At 26.4% G+C, this 24,296-nt stretch overlaps 1 protein-coding gene across 1 annotated transcript; it reads left to right on the plus strand.

The window, feature by feature from the left end:
- The first annotated feature begins 20,572 nt into the window (after positions 1-20,572).
- On the plus strand, positions 20,573-24,013 carry LOC112489090 (uncharacterized). The gene is made up of 2 exons (XM_060812602.1): positions 20,573-20,600; positions 22,236-24,013. The coding sequence occupies exon 2, from the start codon at positions 22,248-22,250 to the stop codon at positions 23,892-23,894; it is 1,647 nt and encodes a 548-aa protein (XP_060668585.1). The 5' UTR covers positions 20,573-20,600; positions 22,236-22,247; the 3' UTR covers positions 23,895-24,013.
- The last annotated feature ends 283 nt before the right edge of the window (positions 24,014-24,296 follow it).

The following is a 24,296-nucleotide window of genomic DNA, read 5'->3' on the forward strand; positions in this document are numbered from 1 at the left end:
AAAAGTTATTATTTGAATCTTATTATTTGTTATCCTCAGTGATGATAACTACTAAGTTATACACTAAATTTTAATAAAATTATAATTTTATATATTAAAATTTTAAAAGTGAATTATTTCATGACATTTATTATGTCATCTAGCATATAGATCCTATAACAAATAGAATTTTTGGCATATGGTAGTTTGCTAGCTTTTAAATGTCGGCCAATCTAAAACGTAATTCTACATGTACCAAATTTTTTTTATCAAAATTTTGGTATTCCATGATATGGCAGTATATGTGTAATTGAGACATTATTTTTATCCAACAATTGTCGGAGGAAAAACCAATCACATAATGCCAACTCATACAATTACTAAAAATTTAGTTACCAAATTTGGAAAATATAGAATTACTCTAGTCACAATCCATAAACGTGGTAACATATCGTAAAATGATTACATTTTTTTAAAAATAGCTAATGGTCTAAAAAATGATAACATTGTCTATTAAAGTGGTAATATGGCCGTAAAATGATAATATTTTTCCTAAAATGAGTAGCCGTTCACAAATTGGTAATATTCTCCATAAAAATGGTAACACATCCATAGAATAATAACATTTTTCCTAAAATGAGTAATGATCCGAAAATTGTGGTAACATTGTCTGTAAAACTGGTACCATGTCAATAAATTAATAATATTTTTCCTAAAATGATAACCTTTCCAAAAGCGGTAAAATTGTCCGTAAAAGTAGTAATGTGTTTGTAAAATTATAACATTTTCCTTAAAACGGGTAATGGTTTGAAAAGTGGTAAGATTATCCATAAAGATGTTAATATATATGTAAACTAGTAATATCTTCCTTAAAATAGGTAATATTTCTAATTTTGTTTCAAATTCAAAATTTTTATTCTAATTACATATTTTTCTATTAATTGATTTCACTTAATTTATAATTTGACATTATATTAGGATTTTTTTATCACTTAATCAAGGGTTTTAGAATAATTTTTTTCTCACTTATTCGGAAACTTTACCCCCCACATAGTTTTTTTTTTTTTTTTGAATAATTTCTAGTTGCATTACCATTTGGACTCTATACAGTTTCATTATTGATTTACACTTTTATCCTCATTTAAAATTACTATTAAGGATATTTGTTAATTAGACATATTTAAATAATTTTTTTATATAGTTTCATTCTTACTTTCATATAATATGTTACATATATCCATTTAACTTATATTCCATTAAAAATTGGGGTTGCAAATACAATAATTATTCACAAATTTTGGAAGCTCAAAAATATGAAATAGTAAAATGTATTTAGTTTTTTCTTTTTTTATTTTTTTATTTTGTGATGATTACTTTAGTTTGGATTTTTTTTTCTATCTATTACCAACGCCTAGGTCGGAACAATACTCTTGTATTTGATCTGATATATTAAAATTCGTCTTTTATTTGGAAGTTTAAAATTGAACATTTTTTAATTATTCAGAAGCATCCATCCGAACATTATTAAGATATTTAGCTTTTATCTATTAAACATTGTATGTATATACAAATATTATATTATATACAGATATTTAATATGTTCAGAAGCTTACAACAAAACATTTTTAGTTATACAAAAGTTTACAGCCAAACAACTTGAAAAGCTTACAATTGAACAATATCAATATTTAACAAAAGTTTATAGCCGAACCATCTCAAAATATGCTTGATAAAAAAATTACAAAATTACTGGGTTGAACAAATTCAAATATTCCAAATATGTTTATAAGTTCATAATCGAACATTTTGAATATGTACATAAATTTAGGACCGAACATTCTAAAATAATAAATTACAACTTTCAAGATATTCAAAAATATAATTCAACAATTTTAAAGAAATTCAAAAGTACAAAACTGAAAATCTTAAAGAGGTTTAAAAATTTATGACCAAACATTATACCAAAAAAAAAAAAAGTTCAGAAAATAGTATAGAATTGAACTACTTTAAAACGTTCAGTAATATATGACTGAACATTTCCAAAGTTGTTAAGAAATATACTACGAAGTACCCAATCACTATTACCCTCCATTTTTCATTAGTATTTTACTTTCAAATAAATAACATTTTTATGTTATTAAAAAAATAAGGAAAAAAAAATCAATCCTAATTTATAACGAAAAAGAAAAAATAAAAATATTTTAGTGAAAAATCGTCTATAATTATTTTAAAATTGTGAAAAAAATTATTTATAAGAAATATAATTTTACAATGATCTGAATTAAAAATATTTTAAAAATAAATAATATTTTATTAAATAATTTTATATTTTTTATATATTTATAAAGTAGTATATAGAGAATGGAACTGTAAAAAGTTATTTTAAAATTATAAAAAGAATTATTTTGTTTTTTTCCCATGGATTTTACTTTGCTGAAGCTATGACTATAAGTTGTCATTTTTCTTCCTTATTAGCCTTCTACCACGTGTCCACCCTTGATTGCCTTGTTTTTAGAATTTAAAATATGCCAAAGTTTCGTGGCGCGACCCTACGAATAAACAAATAATATGAAAGATTTTTGACGAAAAAATTTGAAGATGTACGACGATCTAGGGTTGACCATATTGTCATATCTTAACAAATGATATTTAACAATCCGAGCAAACTTTTAACATTGCAATTGTAATCTGTACAAGTGACGTGAGACGAGTGATGAAATCGATACATGTGTCTTCACTGTTTTCAGATCTTCTTTGATAACAAATTTATTTTTGGTTATTTTTATTTTTATTTTATTTGTATAGAATTTATATCTTTTCAAAATGATAGCTGTTCTTTTTGAAACAATGAAAAATAAAATCCTTTTCATTCGTAAATAATCCACTTGTCCGAAATGAAAAGATAATTAAAAAATTTGGGGACCAAGCCAAAACTATTACATCCCAACTACGTTAGTTTTGGCCTCCCAATTTTTGAAATTTTTTTATTATTATTTTTTTAAATTCCATTGTAATTTTTTTTTATATTTTTATAAATATCATTCAAAATAATAAAATTCAAGTTTAATAAAAAAAATTAAAAACCAATTGAAAATTAAAAAATTGAAAAGATAATAAAAAAAAATTGGATGACCAAAATCAACGCTATTACATTCCAGCAGTATTGGTTTTGATCCAGCAATTTTTTAAATTTTTTTATAATTATTTTATTTTTTTAATTCCTTTTTAATTTTTTTATAATTTTTGAACTTTATTTGTTACATCACATCTTTTTCTCTCCAATTATGTTTGGTATAATTAAAAATGAAAGGATGAAAAGTGAGAGATGGAAGATGTTATGGGTGTTTGGAATGGAGGAAAATGCGAAAGATGGAAAACCTTTTATCCAAGCCAATCTCTCATATATTTAATGGATTATTAGGAGGAAAGTTTCCCTTCCTCTTTCCTATATATATATATATATATATATTTTTACTCATGCATTTTTAGTTTTATCCATTGTTTCCTTATCTTTTATTCTCCTTCTTTTTTTTTTTTTTACAATTTTTTATTTTGTACATATTCTTAAATCTTTTTTTTTTTTTTTTGCTTTTCATTTTCCATGTTTTTTCCTTTTCTTTTTACCTTCTAATTTAAAACTTTAGCCAGGATTCCTACATAAGAAAATTAATCTCTCTCTCTCTCTTTCTCTATATATATATACTCATATATATTTCATAATTAATTTTATTTTTTTCATTTTTTCATTTTTAAATTCAAATTCTTTTTGCCCCTCATATCTCTTATTATTATTTTTTTCGTTATCTCTTTGTGTGTGTGTGTGTGTGTGTGTTTTATCATTTTTTTTTTGGGTATTTTTGCTCATTTTTTCAAACTATTTCTTTTTATATTTTTAACTCAATTTTTTTTTAATTTCTCATTTTTTTCAATTTTGTTTTTATTTTATCTAGCGTGCATTTTAGTTCCTCTCTCTCTCTCTCTTTACTCTTTATTTTTAAACTGGAAATATTTCATTTATACCTCTTGAGTTTTGAGACAAATACGAAAATATCCTTGTATTTTTATAAATTATTTTCAACCCCTAGTGGCTATCTAAATTACCCTTATATCCTTAATAAAATTAAAGTACCTTTAAATGTTTTACGCTTCTTTTTCTTTTCGCAGAAAACAATTTTTTTTGGTGATTTTGCAAAAATTAATTTAAAAACTTGAAAGTTTTATTTAGCTATAATTTTAACTAATTTTATTTAAACTATGTGATATTTTTCATTTAAAAAAATATGCGATGATTTTAATATAAGCTTTTTAAACTAAATGATGATTTGTCAAATATATAACTTACATAGAAAAAGCTTATACAATTTAAATTATCATATATATATATATATATATTTTTAAATAAAAGAAAAATTATCACATAGTTTAAATAAAATTTAATTAAAACTCTAACGCTTTCAAATTAATTATTGCATAAAGAAAAAAGAAAAATAAAGCTTTTAAAAGCAACTTAATTTTACTAAAGGGTATAAGGGTAATTTACATCGTCTTTGGAGGGAGTGGATGATTTATTGAAAATATGAGGGATGTTTTTGTATTTACCTTAAAGCTTAAAGGTATAAATGAAATATTCCCTTTTTTAATATAGCAACGGACACCAAATTTTTTTTTTCTTACTCTTTTTTTAAATTTTTTTATAGCATATTTTTTATGTAATTATATCTTATGGATTATATTTTTATTTTAACTTAGTTTCCGTTGTTGTATTACTCTTCTATTTTTTTTTCTCAAATCTTTTGTTTTTACTTTTGTACTTTTTGTCATTATTTTTCTTTTACACAAAAGGTTAAAAAAAAAAATACAAATAGAACGAAAATTAGAATGCTTGAATAAATTAAAAAAGTCATAATAAAAAATCAAGTAAAGGGGAAGAAATATAGAAAATACCAAAAAATAAAGAATCAATATGAGTTACAAAAAAAACAAATACAATGGAGTAACAAAATAGGCAAATACAATATTTTGTATTTAAAAATAAAAAAAATAAAGAAAAGGAGAAGACATGAATTTTGAAGGGAAAACAAGAATTTGAGAAAAATTAGAAAGACTTTAATTACAAAAAATAGGGTTGATGCACTTTACTACCCTTTTGTTTAGGCAAAGTTTGTTATAAGTCTCTAAATTTTTATTTATTTATTTTTTTTTTGAGATTTGAAACCCTATAAATTTCAAATATATATATATAATTTAGTGTCTAAACTGTTAAATCTAACAAATTCCTAATGGTTCATCCATTTTTAATCTTATATTCTTCTTTTTTTCCTTTTTTTATTTTTTATTTTTCAACAAATGGTGAGTTTTTGACTTATCTAGGAAGGACTAATGATTAAATCATAAATAAAAAAGAAAAAAAGATTTAGGCTTAAAAATTGAGGAACCGTTAATGTTCCATTAATAATTTAACACTTTTGTCACCAAATTGTAAATTTTTGAAATTTAAGAGATATCAAATTCAAAATACATAAGCAAATAAATAGAGATCTCCAAAAAAAAATGTACCTTAACTATAGGTAGTAAAATGCATTTAATTCTAATATGTATATATATATATATATATTAGTATCAAAAACTTGGATAAAATTTAAAAACAGTTTTTTGGTATACTATTTCAAGTAATATTTTTTTGGTGAATTACTATTTTAAGTGATATAAAAATTGTAATAATTGATAACTTTATAATTAAAAAATATAAATTAACAATTATACTAAACTGTTCCTAATTCTTAATATTATCTAACAATTGAAAATGTTATAATTAGTTGATAGGGTAAAATTGTAGTCTTCCTTCTTTTTATTTCTCCTTTCTAAACAAAACGAATGATGAAAAACTACTTTTCATCCTTCATATAATACCAAATAAGAGGAGTGATAGAACCTTTCCATCCTTCTTATTTTCCATCACCCCTACCAAACAGAAGCTACATGTCTAAGTGTATTGCACAAAAGATAAGAGCCAGGGCCAGTTAATTATGCAGGATTGATAGGATTATGATTGAGATTAGGATTGGGATTATAATTAAGATTGAGATTAGTTGAGATAAAAATTAATCCAGTCCTGTATTTGGTATCACTTGGATAGGACTAATTTATATATATATATATATATATATATAATTATTTCTAAATTGAATACAAGTTATTATAAATTTTGAATTAAATAAAATGATTTAAATTATCTAAGTTTAATATAACAAAACAGATAACTCCTTTATCTATTTTTATTTTTAAAAAGATTATCTAATTAATATATAAAATTATTAATATCAGTTAGCAAAATTCCATATATTAATCTAGATATCCATAAAGAGCGGAAAAAAATGGAGAAACAAAACTAAAAATAAAAATTAAATTAAAAAAATAAAAAAAGAAATTGAAAGATAAGATGAGAAAAAAATTTAAACTAGAATTGATCCAATAAAAAAAATAAACAAAAGTTAGGGAAAAAAAAAAAAAAGAAGAAGAAGAAGAAGAAGAAAAGAACAAAGATTGAAAAAAATAATAATAATTCTTTGTATTTTTTTTATCTTTCTTTCTTTTTGTTTTTTTTTTTCCAACAGTATCACTTATTTTCCATGCGGTCTGTTTGTATTAGTTAAAAAATCAAAGGTTAAAACAAACATCTTCTTTTTGAATATATAATATCTTTGACTTTATTATAGCATCTTATTTAATGATAGTTAAAAAGATATAAATAAAAATTAAAAATAATTTGAAATGATTTTTCAATTCGTGTGTGTTCATAATTTTTTCCATAGTCAATATACAATTAAATAGAAGTGTCTAATTATCATTTGAATAAAGAAATAATAATATATTCTAAATTAAAAGGGTGGGAAATTTCACCCACACTTGGTTGAACTTGAAAAGATAAGATTGGTGCTTTTTCCTACTAACTCAAACCTACAAAACTACACATACAGCTACATAGTAAAGTTACAAAATGCCGAGAGACAGGGATTTTTCTTCAACTGTACAGTGCAAAGTATCTGTATTTATTATTATTATTATTATTATTTGAAGATTAGTGTAGAACATGTGGTTGATTTGGCTCAATCTCAAGGTATTTAGAGCCCGTTTAGGAATGATTCTTAGATGTCTAAAAGCGTTATAAATTTTTTATAGTATTAGGTAAGAGAATCTAAAATTACTTTTAATTATTTTATTTTAAAAACCACTTATTTAATTATTCTAGAAGAAATACTTATTATGTGATTCTTTAAAAATCTTCCTAAAATTCACTCAGACATTTAGTAAGGTTATTTTATTTTATTTTATTATATGTATTATATATATATATATATATATATACATACTTTTATGTATTATCCTGTGCCTAATTACGAGATATTTCTTTTTTTATTATTATTTTTTCGTATTCTTTATCCAATTAAGAGACAGGTGTACTTGTAAGTCAATATATTACATAAAGCTATGCACTTGTAAGTCAACATATTACATAAAGTCTGTGGCAAAACAGTCCTGGATTGCCAATGACAACGAAATACGTGCATGAAAAATGAAAATTATTTACATAAAATAAATATTTGATAAGAAACATTAAGGATATTAGTTTTGTTAGTCATCTAAGTTATACCCAAAACTTTGATTCCGAAACTCCTTTTTTTTTTTTTTTTTTTGGTACTTTGATTTTAAAATTTTAATTATTGGTGTAATCTGTCCTTAAATTATTATTTATCAACTTTTTAGGAGCTTTGAGACATATAATGTGTATGATTTAACATGTAAAAATCTTGTGGGTTGGCTCGGATTATAGCTTCATTATTATTATTTTTATTACGTCAAAATTGTTAAAAATTATATTAAAAATAGCTTTAAGAACTAAAATACACAAAAAAAATAAAATTTAAAGATTAAAATGCAAAAAAAAAAAAATTAAGAATTAAAAAGCAGCTATGAACAAATTTAGGACAAGTAAAGCCAATAACCAAAAATTTAATTGAGACTGGGCCAATCTATTAATTTCAATTAAATATAATCCATCGAAAACCCATGTGTCCAAATCTAATAAATTAATCTTTCAGAGCAACTCATATCACAGTCTCATGTACCTCATTAAATTTGATCCACCTAATATATATTGTACGACATTAATACCATGAATCACAAATTATACTACCTGGTCTACTAGATAAAATGCTTTGGAGGAAATCATTTCTCTCATAATATTCTACATTGTTGGAAATTAAATTCTTTTAGTTGAAACTGGGCCAATCCATTAATTTCAATAAAATATGATCCACCTAAAACCCATGTGTCCAAATCTAATAATTAATCTTTCAGAGAAACTCGTACCACAATCTCATGTACCACATTAAATTTGATCCACCTAACATATATTGTACCGCATTAATATCATGAATCACAAATTATACTACCTGGTCCACTAGACAAACTGCGTTGGAGGAAATCATTTCTCTAATAATATTCTACAGTGGTGGAAATTAAATTCTTCTTGTTTCAAACTTTTATCCTAATGAAAGTAAAATAAACACTTGAAACCTAAACATTTCAAAAAAAAAAAAAGAAAAAAGAAAAAGGCTATTTCTCATCACTCATTGCAATAATTATTTTGATTTTTAATGTTATTTTACAATTCAAATAGTTTTTTAAAATAAAATTTTAATTAGAATTTTAAAATATAATATGTAACTAATAAGTAGCTTTTTTAAATATTTTTTAATTAGAATTTTAAAATATAATATGTAACTAATAAATAATAATCATGTCAGCAATGATTTCATTAATAATCATTATTATTGGTGATAAATAATACAACTGCTTCAAAAAATACTACATTCTCACCGAGTTTGAATCAAATCAATCGGCTTGAGAGGGATCTACCTAAAATTTGGAAAATGGATCATAATGACTTGCGGACAACTGCCCATCCATGGCTAACCCAGTGTCATTAAGTGCCAAAATTATTTAAATAAAGCAATGGTTCCTACTAAAAAATCTATTAATTTTAATTATATATGATCCACCTAAAACTCATGTGTTCCAAATCTAATAAATTAATCTTTCAGAGCAACTCGTACCGCAAGCTCATGAACCACATTAAATTTGATCCACCTAATATATATTGTATGGCATTAATATCATGAATCACAAAGTATACTACCTGGTCTACTAGATAAACTGCGTTGGAGGAAATCATTTCTCTCATAATATTCTACGGTGTTGGAAATTAAATTCTTTTAGTTGAGACTAGGCCAATGTATTAATTTCAATTAAATACGATCCACCTAAATCCCATGTGTCCAATTCTAATAAATTAATCTTTTAAAGCAACTCGTACCACAGTCTCATGTACCTCATTAAATTTGATCCACCTAATATACTGTACGGCATTAATATCATGAATCGCAAAGTATACTACTTGGTCTACTAGATAAAATGCTTTGGAGGAAGTCATTTCTCTCATAATATTTTACAGTGTTGGAAATTAAATTCTTTTAGTTGAGACTGGACCAATCTATTAATTTCAATTAAATATAATCCACGTAAAACCCATGTGTCCAAATCAATAAATTAATCTTTTAGAGCAGCTCTTACCACAGTCTCAGGTACCTCATTAAATTTGATCCACCTAATATATATTGTACGGCATTAATATCATGAATCGCAAAGTATACTACCTGGTCTACTAGATAAAATGCTTTGGAGGAAGTCATTTCTCTCATAATATTTTACAGTGTTCGAAATTAAATTCTTCTAGTTGAGACTCGGCCAATCTATTAATTTCAATTAAATATGATCCACCTAAAACCCATGTGTCCAAATCTAATAAATTAATCTTTCAGAGCAACTCGTACCATAGTCTCATGTACCTCATTAAATTTGATCCATCTAATATATTTTGTACGGCATTAATATCATGAATCACAAAGTATACTACCTGGTCTACTAGATAAAATGCTTTGGAGGAAATCATTTCTCTCATAATATTCTACAGTGTTGGAAATTAAATTCTTTTAGTTGAGACTGGACCAATCTATTAATTTCAATTAAATATGATCCACGTAAAACCCATGTGTCCAAATCTAATAAATTAATCTTTTAGAGCAACTCGTACCACAGTCTCATGTACCTCATTAAATTTGATCCACCTAATATATATTGTACGGCATTAATATCATGAATCGCAAAGTATACTACTTGGTCTACTAGATAAAATGCTTTGGAGGAAGTCATTTCTCTCATAATATTTTACAGTGTTCGAAATTAAATTCTTTTAGTTGAGACTGGACCAATCTATTAATTTCAATTAAATATAATCCACATAAAACCCATGTGTCCAAATCAATAAATTAATCTTTTAGAGCAACTCGTACCACAGTCTCAGGTACCTCATTAAATTTGATCCACCTAATATATATTGTACGGCATTAATATCATGAATCGTAAACTATACTACCTGGTCTACTAGATAAAATGCTTTGGAGGAAGTCATTTCTCTCATAATATTTTACAGTGTTCGAAATTAAATTCTTTTAGTTGAGACTGGGCCAATCTATTAATTTCAATTAAATATGATCCACCTAAAACCCATGTGTCCAAATCTAATAAATTAATCTTTCAGAGCAACTCGTACCACAGTCTCAGGTACCTCATTAAATTTGATCCATCTAATATATATTGTACGGCATTAATATCATGAATCACAAAGTATACTACCTAGTCTACTAGATAAAATGCTTTGGAGGAAATCATTTCTCTCATAATATTCTACAGTGTTTGAAATTAAATTTTTTAGTTGAGACTGGGCTAATCTATTAATTTCAATTAGATATGATCCACCTAAAACCCATGTGTCCAAATCTAATAAATTAATCTTTCAGAGCAACTCATGCCACAGTCTCATGTACCTCATTAAATTTGATCCATCTAATATATATTGTGCGGCATTAACATCATGAATCACAAAGTATACTTCCTGATCTACTAGAGAAAATGCTTTGGAGGAAATCATTTATCTCATAATATTCTACAGTGTTGAAAATTAAATTCTTTTAGTTGAGACTGGGTAAATGTATTAATTTCAATTAAATATGATCCACCTAAAACCCATGTATCCAAATCTAATAAATTAATCTTTCAGAGCAACTCGTATCACAATCTCATGTACCACATTAAATTTGATCCACCTAATATATATATATATTGTACCGCATTAATATAATGAATCACAAAGTATATTACTTGGTCTACTAGATAAACTGCGTTGGAGGAAATCATTTCTCTCATAATATTCCACAGTGTTGGAAATTAAATTCTTCTTGTTTCAAAATTTTATCCTAATGAAAGTAAAGTAAACACTTGATACCTAAACATTTCAAAAAAAAAAAAAAAAGAAAAAAGGAAGGCTATTTCTCATCACTCATTGCAATAATTATTTTGATTTTTAATATTATTTGACAATTTAAATAGTTTTTTTAAATAACATTTTTAATTAGAATTTTAAAATATAATATGTAACTAATAAGTAGCTTTTTTAAATATTTTTTTAATTAGAATTTTAAAATATAATATGTAACTAATAAATAATAATCATGTCAGCAATGATTTCATTAATAATCATTATTATTGGTGATAAATAATACAACTGCTTCAAAAAATACTACATTCTCACCGAGTTTGAATCAAATCAATCGGCTTGAGAGGGATCTACCTAAAATTTGGAAAATGGATCATAATGACTTGCGGACATCTGCCCATCCATGGCTAACCCAGTGTCATTAAGTGCCAAAATTATTTAAATAAAGCAATGGTTCCTACAAAAAAATCTATTAATTTTTGCACATGCAAAATTAATTTCATGCTTTTGCCTTTATTTATTTTTTCAAAAATCCTAAGCACTAACAAATTATATATTTATAATTTATTTGTATATTATTATTCATAATTTATTTGTATATTATTATTCAATCTTTAATTTTAACAAGTTATTTGCTAATATATAAATACGTTGGTAAATAAAATTGCTATACATATGCAAGTAATTTTCCTCTCACCGATAATTTATATATATATATATATATATATATTATCATTTACAATAATTTTTTTTCTTGTGATATCTCAAATTTATAACTTTACAAATATGGATGTGAAAAATATATCTATGGAGTCAACTTTGTTTGACTATCATCCAAAATAGGTTGATCATGAACCCAAAAAAAAAATATATATATATATATAGGCATCAAATATTTTATCAAATAATATTACAAAATGATATAGTATTTTTTTTTTTTGGGTAAAAACAAAATGATATAGTATTACTTTATTAATTTGGCTTGAATAATATTTATCCTTTTAAAAATTTATTATTTATATTTAAATTATATTTATTTATCAATCAATAAAACAGCTATGCATCATCTATGTGATATTACTTTATAAATACTTTAGTAAACCATTTGGTTATGGTGAAAAAAAAAAAGGTCCCTAACGGTGTTACTTAAAATGATAATTTACTCTCTATCTTTTTGGTGAAAAAATATTTTGCTCTTGTCATTCGTTCTATACACATATACATCGTGGAGTAAAGAAGTGGTGCGGCAAATAATAATCATATGACATATAATATGTGCGATATGTGATCATCAAGCGTTGATGAAGTTCATATGATGCCAAAGTAACGTTTATATTCGATTGAGACTCCTAAACAGGTGGCGTTACAAATAGTCATATGATTTGAAATCTGATTAAAAATATATTTTATGGTATGAAGAAAGGAATAATGACGCTTCTGATGACGTAGTCACGTAGTGTTATTCATCACATATGATATTCAATAATTCGCCCTAACTCCTAACTTTTGAGACAAAACAAATAATGACATACAGTACGTGATACGTGTGTCTTACTTTTTAAAAGCTCGTTGGGTTAAAAAAACCCCAAAAAAAAAAAAAAAGGATTTTTTTTTTCATTTTATTTGTCTAGGATTTATATTATTTTTTTAATGATAGTTAAAAAGGCATAAATGAAAATTGAAAATAGTTTGAAAGTTATTATTTGAATCTTATTATTTGTTATCCTCAGTGATCATAACCACCAAATTATATACTAAATTTTAATAAAATAATAATTTTGTATATAAAAATTTTAAAAATGAATTATTTAATGACATTTATTATGTCATATAGCATATAAATCCTATACCAAATAGAATTTTTGGCGTATGGTAGTTTGTTAGCTTTTAAATGTCGGCCAATCTAAAACGTAAATCTACATTTACCAAATTTTAATAACCACCAAATCATATACTAAAAAATTATAAAATTATTGGGTTGAACAAATTCAAATATTCCAAATATATTTATAAGTTAATAATCGAACATCTTGAATATGTACATAAATTTAGGACCGAACATTCCAAAATAATAAATTACAATTTTCAAGATATTTAAAAATATAACTCAACAATTTTAAAGAAGTTCAAAAATATAAAACTGAAAATCTTAAATAGGTTTAAAAGTTTATGACCAAATATTGTACAAAAAAAAAGAAAATTCAGAAAATAGTATAGAATTGAACTACTTTAAAATGTTCAGTAATATATGACTGAACATTTCCAAAGTTGTTAAGAAATATACTACCAAGTACCTAATCATTATTACCCTCCAATTTTCATTAGTTTTTTACTTTCAAATAAATAACATTTTTATGTTATTAAAAAAGTAAGGGAAAAAAAAGAAAAAAATCAATCCTAATTTGTAACGAAAAAGAAAAATATAAGAGTATTTTAGTGAAAAATCGTCTATAATTATTTTAAAACTGTAAAAAAAAATATTTATAAAAAATATACAATTTTAAAATGATATCAATTAGGGATATTTTGAAAATAAATAATATTTTATTAAATAATTTTATATTTTTTATATATTTATATAATAGTATATAAAGAATGAAACTATAAAAAGTTATTTTAAAATTATAAAAAAAATCAATACATGTGTCTTCACTGTATCGATTAAATATGATCCACCTAAAATCCATGTGTCTACATCTAATAAATTAATCTTTCAGAACAACTTGTACCACAATCTCATGTACTACATTAAATTTGATCCACCTAATATATATTGTATGGTATTAATATCATAAATCACAAAGTATACTATCTGGTCTACTAGATAAACTGCGTTGGAGGAAATCATTTCTCTCATAATGTTCTACAGTGTTGGAAATTAAATTCTTTTAGTTGAGGCTCGGCCAATCTATTAATTTCATATAAATATGATCCACCTAAATCCCATGTGTCCAAATCTAATAAATTAATCTTTCAGAGCAACTCATACCACAGTCTCATGTACCTCATTAAATTTGATCCACCTAAAATATATTGTATAGCATTAATATCATGAATCACAAAGTATACTACCTAGTCTACTAGATAAAATGCTTTAGAGGAAATCATTTCTCTCATAATATTCTACAGTGTTTGAAATTAAATTTTTTAGTTGAGACTGGGCCAATCTATTAATTTTAATTATATATGATCCACCTAAAACTCATGTGTTCCAAATCTAATAAATTAATCTTTCAGAGCAACTCGTACCGCAAGCTCATGAACCACATTAAATTTGATCCACCTAATATATATTGTATGGCATTAATATCATGAATCACAAAGTATACTACCTGGTCTACTAGATAAACTGCGTTGGAGGAAATCATTTCTCTCATAATATTCTACGGTGTTGGAAATTAAATTCTTTTAGTTGAGACTAGGCCAATGTATTAATTTCAATTAAATACGATCCACCTAAATCCCATGTGTCCAATTCTAATAAATTAATCTTTTAAAGCAACTCGTACCACAGTCTCATGTACCTCATTAAATTTGATCCACCTAATATATTGTACGGCATTAATATAATGAATCGCAAAGTATACTACTTGGTCTACTAGATAAAATGCTTTGGAGGAAGTCATTTCTCTCATAATATTTTACAGTGTTGGAAATTAAATTCTTTTAGTTGAGACTGGACCAATCTATTAATTTCAATTAAATATAATCCACGTAAAACCCATGTGTCCAAATCAATAAATTAATCTTTTAGAGCAGCTCGTACCACAGTCTCAGGTACCTCATTAAATTTGATCCACCTAATATATATTGTACGGCATTAATATCATGAATCGCAAAGTATACTACCTGGTCTACTAGATAAAATGCTTTGGAGGAAGTCATTTCTCTCATAATATTTTACAGTGTTCGAAATTAAATTCTTCTAGTTGAGACTCGGCCAATCTATTAATTTCAATTAAATATGATCCACCTAAAACCCATGTGTCCAAATCTAATAAATTAATCTTTCAGAGCAACTCGTACCATAGTCTCATGTACCTCATTAAATTTGATCCATCTAATATATTTTGTACGGCATTAATATCATGAATCACAAAGTATACTACCTGGTCTACTAGATAAAATGCTTTGGAGGAAATCATTTCTCTCATAATATTCTACAGTGTTGGAAATTAAATTCTTTTAGTTGAGACTGGACCAATCTATTAATTTCAATTAAATATGATCCACGTAAAACCCATGTGTCCAAATCTAATAAATTAATCTTTTAGAGCAACTCGTACCACAGTCTCATGTACCTCATTAAATTTGATCCACCTAATATATATTGTACGGCATTAATATCATGAATCGCAAAGTATACTACTTGGTCTACTAGATAAAATGCTTTGGAGGAAGTCATTTCTCTCATAATATTTTACAGTGTTCGAAATTAAATTCTTTTAGTTGAGACTGGACCAATCTATTAATTTCAATTAAATATAATCCACATAAAACCCATGTGTCCAAATCAATAAATTAATCTTTTAGAGCAACTCGTACCACAGTCTCAGGTACCTCATTAAATTTGATCCACCTAATATATATTGTACGGCATTAATATCATGAATCGTAAACTATACTACCTGGTCTACTAGATAAAATGCTTTGGAGGAAGTCATTTCTCTCATAATATTTTACAGTGTTCGAAATTAAATTCTTTTAGTTGAGACTGGGCCAATCTATTAATTTCAATTAAATATGATCCACCTAAAACCCATGTGTCCAAATCTAATAAATTAATCTTTCAGAGCAACTCGTACCACAGTCTCAGGTACCTCATTAAATTTGATCCATCTAATATATATTGTACGGCATTAATATCATGAATCACAAAGTATACTACCTAGTCTACTAGATAAAATGCTTTGGAGGAAATCATTTCTCTCATAATATTCTACAGTGTTTGAAATTAAATTTTTTAGTTGAGACTGGGCTAATCTATTAATTTCAATTAGATATGATCCACCTAAAACCCATGTGTCCAAATCTAATAAATTAATCTTTCAGAGCAACTCATGCCACAGTCTCATGTACCTCATTAAATTTGATCCATCTAATATATATTGTGCGGCATTAACATCATGAATCACAAAGTATACTTCCTGATCTACTAGAGATAATGCTTTGGAGGAAATCATTTATCTCATAATATTCTACAGTGTTGAAAATTAAATTCTTTTAGTTGAGACTGGGTAAATGTATTAATTTCAATTAAATATGATCCACCTAAAACCCATGTATCCAAATCTAATAAATTAATCTTTCAGAGCAACTCGTACCACAATCTCATGTACCACATTAAATTTGATCCACCTAATATATATATATATTGTACCGCATTAATATAATGAATCACAAAGTATATTACTTGGTCTACTAGATAAACTGCGTTGGAGGAAATCATTTCTCTCATAATATTCCACAGTGTTGGAAATTAAATTCTTCTTGTTTCAAAATTTTATCCTAATGAAAGTAAAGTAAACACTTGATACCTAAACATTTCAAAAAAAGAAAAAAAAAGAAAAAAGGAAGGCTATTTCTCATCACTCATTGCAATAATTATTTTGATTTTTAATATTATTTGACAATTTAAATAGTTTTTTTAAATAACATTTTTAATTAGAATTTTAAAATATAATATGTAACTAATAAGTAGCTTTTTTAAATATTTTTTTAATTAGAATTTTAAAATATAATATGTAACTAATAAATAATAATCATGTCAGCAATGATTTCATTAATAATCATTATTATTGGTGATAAATAATACAACTGCTTCAAAAAATACTACATTCTCACCGAGTTTGAATCAAATCAATCGGCTTGAGAGGGATCTACCTAAAATTTGGAAAATGGATCATAATGACTTGCGGACATCTGCCCATCCATGGCTAACCCAGTGTCATTAAGTGCCAAAATTATTTAAATAAAGCAATGGTTCCTACAAAAAAATCTATTAATTTTTGCACATGCAAAATTAATTTCATGCTTTTGCCTTTATTTATTTTTTCAAAAATCCTAAGCACTAACAAATTATATATTTATAATTTATTTGTATATTATTATTCATAATTTATTTGTATATTATTATTCAATCTTTAATTTTGACAAGTTATTTGCTAATATATAAATACGTTGGTAAATAAAATTGCTATACATATGCAAGTAATTTTCCTCTCACCGATAATTTATATATATATATATATATATATATATTATCATTTACAATAATTTTTTTTCTTGTGATATCTCAAATTTATAACTTTACAAATATGGATGTGAAAAATATATCTATGGAGTCAACTTTGTTTGACTATCATCCAAAATAGGTTGATCATGAACCCAAAAAAAAAATATATATATATATAGGCATCAAATATTTTATCAAATAATATTACAAAATGATATAGTATTTTTTTTTTTTTGGGTAAAAACAAAATGATATAGTATTACTTTATTAATTTGGCTTGAATAATATTTATCCTTTTAAAAATTTATTATTTATATTTAAATTATATTTATTTATCAATCAATAAAACAGATATGCATCATCTATGTGATATTACTTTATAAATACTTTAGTAAACCATTTGGTTATGGTGAAAAAAAAAAAGGTCCCTAACGGTGTTACTTAAAATGATAATTTACTCTCAATCTTTTTGGTGAAAAAATATTTTACTCTTGTCATTCGTTCTATACACATATACATCGTGGAGTAAAGAAGTGGTGCGGCAAATAATAATCATATGACATATAATATGTGAGATATGTGATCATCAAGCGTTGATGAAGTTCATATGATGCCAAAGTAACGTTTATATTCGATTGAGACTCCTAAACAGGTGGCGTTACAAATAGTCATATGATTTGAAATCTGATTAAAAATATATTTTATGGTATGAAGAAAAGAATAATGACGCTTCCGATGACGTAGTCACGTAGTGTTATTCATCACATATGATATTCAATAATTCGCCCTAACTCCTAACTTTTGAGACAAAACAAATAATGACATACAGTACGTGATACGTGTGTCTTGCTTTTTAAGAGCTCGTTGGGTTAAAAAAACCCAAAAAAAAAAAAAAGTATTTTTTTTTTCATTTTATTTGTTTAAGATTTATATTATTTTTTTAATGATAGTTAAAAAGGCATAAATGAAAATTGAAAATAGTTTGAAATGATTTTTCAATTTGTGTATGTTGATACTTTTTTCTTTCTTCAATCTGCATTGACTAAAAGTGTATAATTATCATTTGAGTATAAAATTGTAATATATTCTAAATTAAAATGGATAAAAATTTCATCTAACTTTTTTATCCAGGAGCCTTGAAGTATATTATTAGTACTTTTTATCATTAAAACTAACCTACAAACACAAATGCAAAGACCTAATAAAGTTACAAAATCCAAAGAGACTATAGGAATTTTCAACTGTACGGTTTTATATATGTGGTTGACTTGGCTCGATCTCAAGATATTTAGTAAACACATTTTTTTTTTTTTGGTTTTTTTGTATTATCCTGTATACAATTGGGAGGCAGTTCTTTTTTTATTTTTGGTACTCTTTATCTAATTAGTAGACAGTTGTACTTGTACGTCAATGTGTAAAGTCTATGGAAAAAGAGTCCTTTTGGATAGCCTGTGACAACGAAATCCATGCATGAAAAATAAAAATTATTTACATAAAATAAATATTTGATTAGAAAATTTAAAGTTATTAGCTTTATTAGTCCTTAAACTATACCCAACAAACTATACCAAACGCTTTGAGTCCTGAACTTATTTTTTTGGCACTGTGATCCTAAATTTCAATTTGATGTATTTTGTTTCTCAAACTATTATTTATTAACTCTTTAGTAATTTTGAAACATACAATGTATTTGATGTAATATGTAAAAATCTTGTAGGATTTTTTGATATTTTAGTTTCATTATTATTATTTTTGTTACAATTAATGTACTACGTACCTTAAAATTGTTGAAAATTAGACCAAAAATAGCTCTGTGCACAAATGCACTTAAAGATAAAGTTTACAAACCAAAAAAATAAAAAATAAAAAAATAAAAAAAACAAAAAACAATTCAAGAATCAAAATGCACCTATAAACCTATTTAGGACTAATAAAGCCAATAACCTGTGTCCAAATCTGATAAATTCATATTTTAGGACAACTCGTATGATCTTGGCTAGTCTCCTTCAAGACCATAACTTGGGGAAGAAGTTTTTTACTACCACCCAGACCCCAGTATAGGGTTGGGACCATGACCCTAAGTTCTTTTTTTTTTATTTAATCTGTATTGTATTCTTTTAAAACAATAAAAAATAAAAAGAATACAATTTATCTAAATAAGATATTTGTCCCCTCTATTTTTATATAAAATACACTATATAGTCATGAACAAAAAAAAAAAAAAAATGATACCATTTATATTTGTCGAGCATTCAAGAATTGAATGGAAAATATATGTCTCAAACACATATTTCATTGATGAAGGTAAAAATTAAAAAGATAATTTTAGAAATTAGATTTATTGCCAATCGATTTTATTTTTCAAGGGAAGGGGGCTGTATGACCTGAACCCACGGCCTCAAGATTTTAGCTGTAGACCAGCTTCACTAACCTTTTCTTCAACGTTTGGTTAGTGCTAAAAGAATGTAGAATTTAAATGTATTTAAATAATTATGCCTATTAAAAGTAAGAATAATATTTCCATATCAAAATGATGTAGAAGATATGGAAACCTAATTTTTTAGAGGCTCAGTGACATATTTTGAGGGATAGTTATGGTCTAATTTTTTTGTTTTTTTAAATGCATGATGATATGTTATATAGCTCACTTTATGATAGCTTTATGAATGACATTATTAATTTAAAACAATTATTTTCATTTTTAGTTTTAATATTAAGAATTTAATATGAAAAAATAATTTTTTTAATGGTAGCCAATTTAACTAGAACTCACTATATTTAGTTATAAAATAATAAAAAAAATTATGCATTTTTTAAATCCTCATTTAATAAATATAAGGAAATCTTCTTATAGGATGGAGACCCTTGAAAGCTGCTGTGTGCCTGTCTCTTACCTTCTCGTTTCCATATATAACTACCCACTCTCAACGCCACTGCCATCATCGCACTCGACTTGAGGTATCAATAGGAATCTGCCAGTTTTTATCCAAAGTCGGTTAGTCGTCCCATCATTTTTGTGCCATGAATTTCTTTCTGCTTTTCTTTTTAATTTTTAAAATTTAAGTCTTTTTTAATAGTGTCCAATTTTATGGAGTGCTTGTGTGCATGGCTTCCATCCGCATATCTATACTTATTTGTTTGTTTTTAATTTTATTTTTCATTTTGAATCATTCTGGCTAAAAGCACTTTTGGCAACAATAGCTTTAAACCACAGTAATTAATTTTAGCTACAAAGACGTTGTTAAGAATATGCTTAAAAACTTTTAAGTACATCATGTTCTGGCTAACAACTTCCAATCATGAGGTTATTATCATAATCTAATAAAGAATTTTATTCTGGCTAAAACCATATAGTCACAGCGTATAAACTTTTAGCCATGATTTTTGTGGTGGCTAATAATCTGTTTTTCCATAGCATGTATATAGAGGAGACACATTCCAAGCTGGACTGGCTCAGAGATTTTGTGGGTTTTAGGCCAACTTTATAGTTTAGCTTTTCATTAATATTTAAAATAAATAATACATATAATTAACAAAAACAATAATTTTTATTAATTTAAAAAATTTCAAAATTGCATCCTATAATATTCTAACAATTCTAATTGTAGTTGTTCGAAAAACATTTGTTCTTTCATATGAGTATTTAAATTTATATAATATATATATATATTTTCTTTAATGAAGAATTTTGAATTCGAAACTTTTGGATAACATATACTTAAAAACAGTGGAGGAGAGTCTGTTTGCGATTTGAGTTTAGAGATATACTAGGTATTAAATAAATCTATCAAGATATATACCAGGTATAATATATCAATATTTTAATGGTTAACATATTAATAGTTTTAGATTAATGAATCCTTGAAAAAATAAATATAATTAAATATAATCCAATCAAGTATTAATATATGATATTTAATATACATCTTAGTAGTACATTTATTTTGTATCTTTAGCATTATTCTTGAGTTTATGATGCTGGCATTTTTTATAATTTTTAGTTGAACAGAGGCATTTTCTTTTTTGGAGAGACAATCATGTGAACGCTTAGAAGAGGGAGAAAAAAACGTTGTGGAGAAAGAGATTAAATATTTTCTTAAAGGAGAATAGATTAACATTGTTGAAGAGAAAGAATATTGGAAATTAGTGTTATTTTAACTGTCATAAATATTTCTTTTAATATCGAATTAAAGTTTAATGATTATTTTTAAACAACAATAATATATTTGTTCCATTAGATTATTAATAATGTTAGAATTATCAAAATATTAATTAAATTTTATTTGGCATAAGATGCAGCAATATTTAATTACTTTATTTTTTATTTTTTGAATTATTTATCTATTTTGAAGTTCATTTATTTAAATTTATATTATATGAATATAATAAGCATAATATATTAACACATATTATTTGATAAATATATTTGGTGGCACATGACAATTAATTTATAAATGATCATGATTTATCCTTACTAAAATTTTTGAATCAACAATGTTTCTCGCTGATAGGAATAACAAAACTCTTATTAATTAATCCATTTCCACCTACATACATATATCATAACCCCTAATCTCTTGGTGTTGTTTGTTTTCTCATTTCTTGATGTCCTAAACTTAAAGTTAGGGAAAGGAAAATATGGAAGAAGAGAAGGTTTTAAAGGAGTTCCCTGACAAGCAGATCATTATCGACATTCCACAGAAATTGGAAGATGGTTACCGGGCAGGTGAGCCGGAGTGGATCATCTACAAGGTTCCGAATAAGCTCCGGAAGATACGCCCAACAGCTTACACTCCCCAACTAGTTTCCATCGGGCCATTTCACTATGGCAAATCAAACTTGAAGGCCATGGAACATTACAAAACCAAGTACATGGAAGCATTCCTGGGACGGAAATTCTGTACGCATATTGAGGTGGACAATTTGACCAAATTCCTGGAAGATGAGAATCGCTTACAACGCATCCAGGGTAGCTATGCTGTGACCCTTAAGCCTGTGAATAGGTCGAATAAATTCAGAAGGAGAACGTCGTCGTTGGAAATGCCGGCTCCGGCAGCGGCGGATGAAGAGAATAAGAGGAACGACTTCACCCGCATGATTCTACGAGATGCCTGCTTCATCTTTGAGCTCTTCTTGAGAAACCACGAAACTCAGCTTCATAAAGCACATAAGGAGAAGCTGCCCGCTGAAATCAAAGATTATTCACGGGACTACATATTGGGAAGTCCATGGCTTAAGGCAGCTATAAAACAGGACTTGATATTGATCGAAAATCAGCTCCCCTATTTTGTTCTTACTGAACTATTTGACCACATCGTCAAAGAACCGTCACAAAATGTTAATTTGCTCCCTTATTTACAGGAAACAAAGATTGAAAATTCTCTCCACCGTTTCGTAACAAAAATTACATGTGAATTCTTCACTGATTATTACAAGTTTGGAAAACCCCTCCCCGACCTCGAGGAGAGTTCACAAAAGACACTACCTTCCACATCGGACTCCAATGAGACTGGGCAAAAGAATCCTGGCAACATGGATTTGGTCACCAAATTAATGACAAGGGCGGAGAACATCAAGCATTTCACTGATTTGATTAGAGCATCAATGTGCGAGCAACGTGACTATAGCAATAGTTCTAACAATTTTACCTACTGTCACTATTCTGCAAAGCAACTGGATAATGCGAGGGTGGTGTTTGGGAGTCCTGAAAAGGCAAAATTTTTAGCGGATATAGAGACGGCCTGGGATCATGATCGGTGTTGGAAGAATGACCCACGTTGCAATTGCAGGAACAGCTGCTGTGGCTGTTGGATAAATGGGTTATGTTGGATTAATTGTTTGAAATTGGAAATCCCTCCATTGACGATAGAAGACAAGACCGAATGCATTTTCAGAAACGTCATGGCGTTGGAGCAGTTTGTTTATCCTAACGAGCCTCGTATCTGCAATTACATTTTTCTGCTGGATCAACTCATCAGCACCGTTGAAGATGTGGATTTGCTGGTTGACAAGAAAATCATTCACAACTTGCTTGGCAGCAACAAGGCAGTGGTTGATTTGGTTAACAAACTCTGCTACGAAATTGTGATAGACCATTTCTTTTATTCTGATATCTGTAAAAAACTTAACGATCATCGTGGCAAACCGTTGAATGTTGCCAGGTCAACTCTCAGGAGGGTTTACTTTAAGGATATTTGGACTGGCAGTTCCACTCTTGTTGGCCTCGTTTTCCTTGTATTCTCCGGCTTCTCAGTGGCTTCTACCATCAAGAATCTCTTATTTTAGTTAGTTTGTTTGAAATAGAAATTTACTATATATGTCCATCTTTGAATGAAAATATGAATTAGCTAGCTAAATAAAAGATGATTCAGTGTGGTTCCTAATTAGGTCGTCTGTTGTTTTAATTTTTTCCAGATTTTATGCCAATAAAGTGTTTATTTGGTAATGAATTTGATTTTTATTTTCAATTTTCATCGCCTAAAAACTGCTGGAAAATAAAATGATTAAAACTTTATTTATTTATTTATTTATGTTTCCTCTAAATCTCAACCTTTTAAAAGGTGCCGAGGGTCCAAATTCTTATTCATATGAACATGCGGTACCACTTCTTCAGACAGTAATTTTTATTTTGTTATTTTTGTTTCAGTTAAGGAAAAGAGAGCAACATGTGAAATTGAAAATATGTTT

Source organism: Ziziphus jujuba, chromosome 11, assembly GCF_031755915.1.
Source record: "Ziziphus jujuba cultivar Dongzao chromosome 11, ASM3175591v1".
NCBI classification, from domain to species: Eukaryota; Viridiplantae; Streptophyta; class Magnoliopsida; order Rosales; family Rhamnaceae; genus Ziziphus; species Ziziphus jujuba.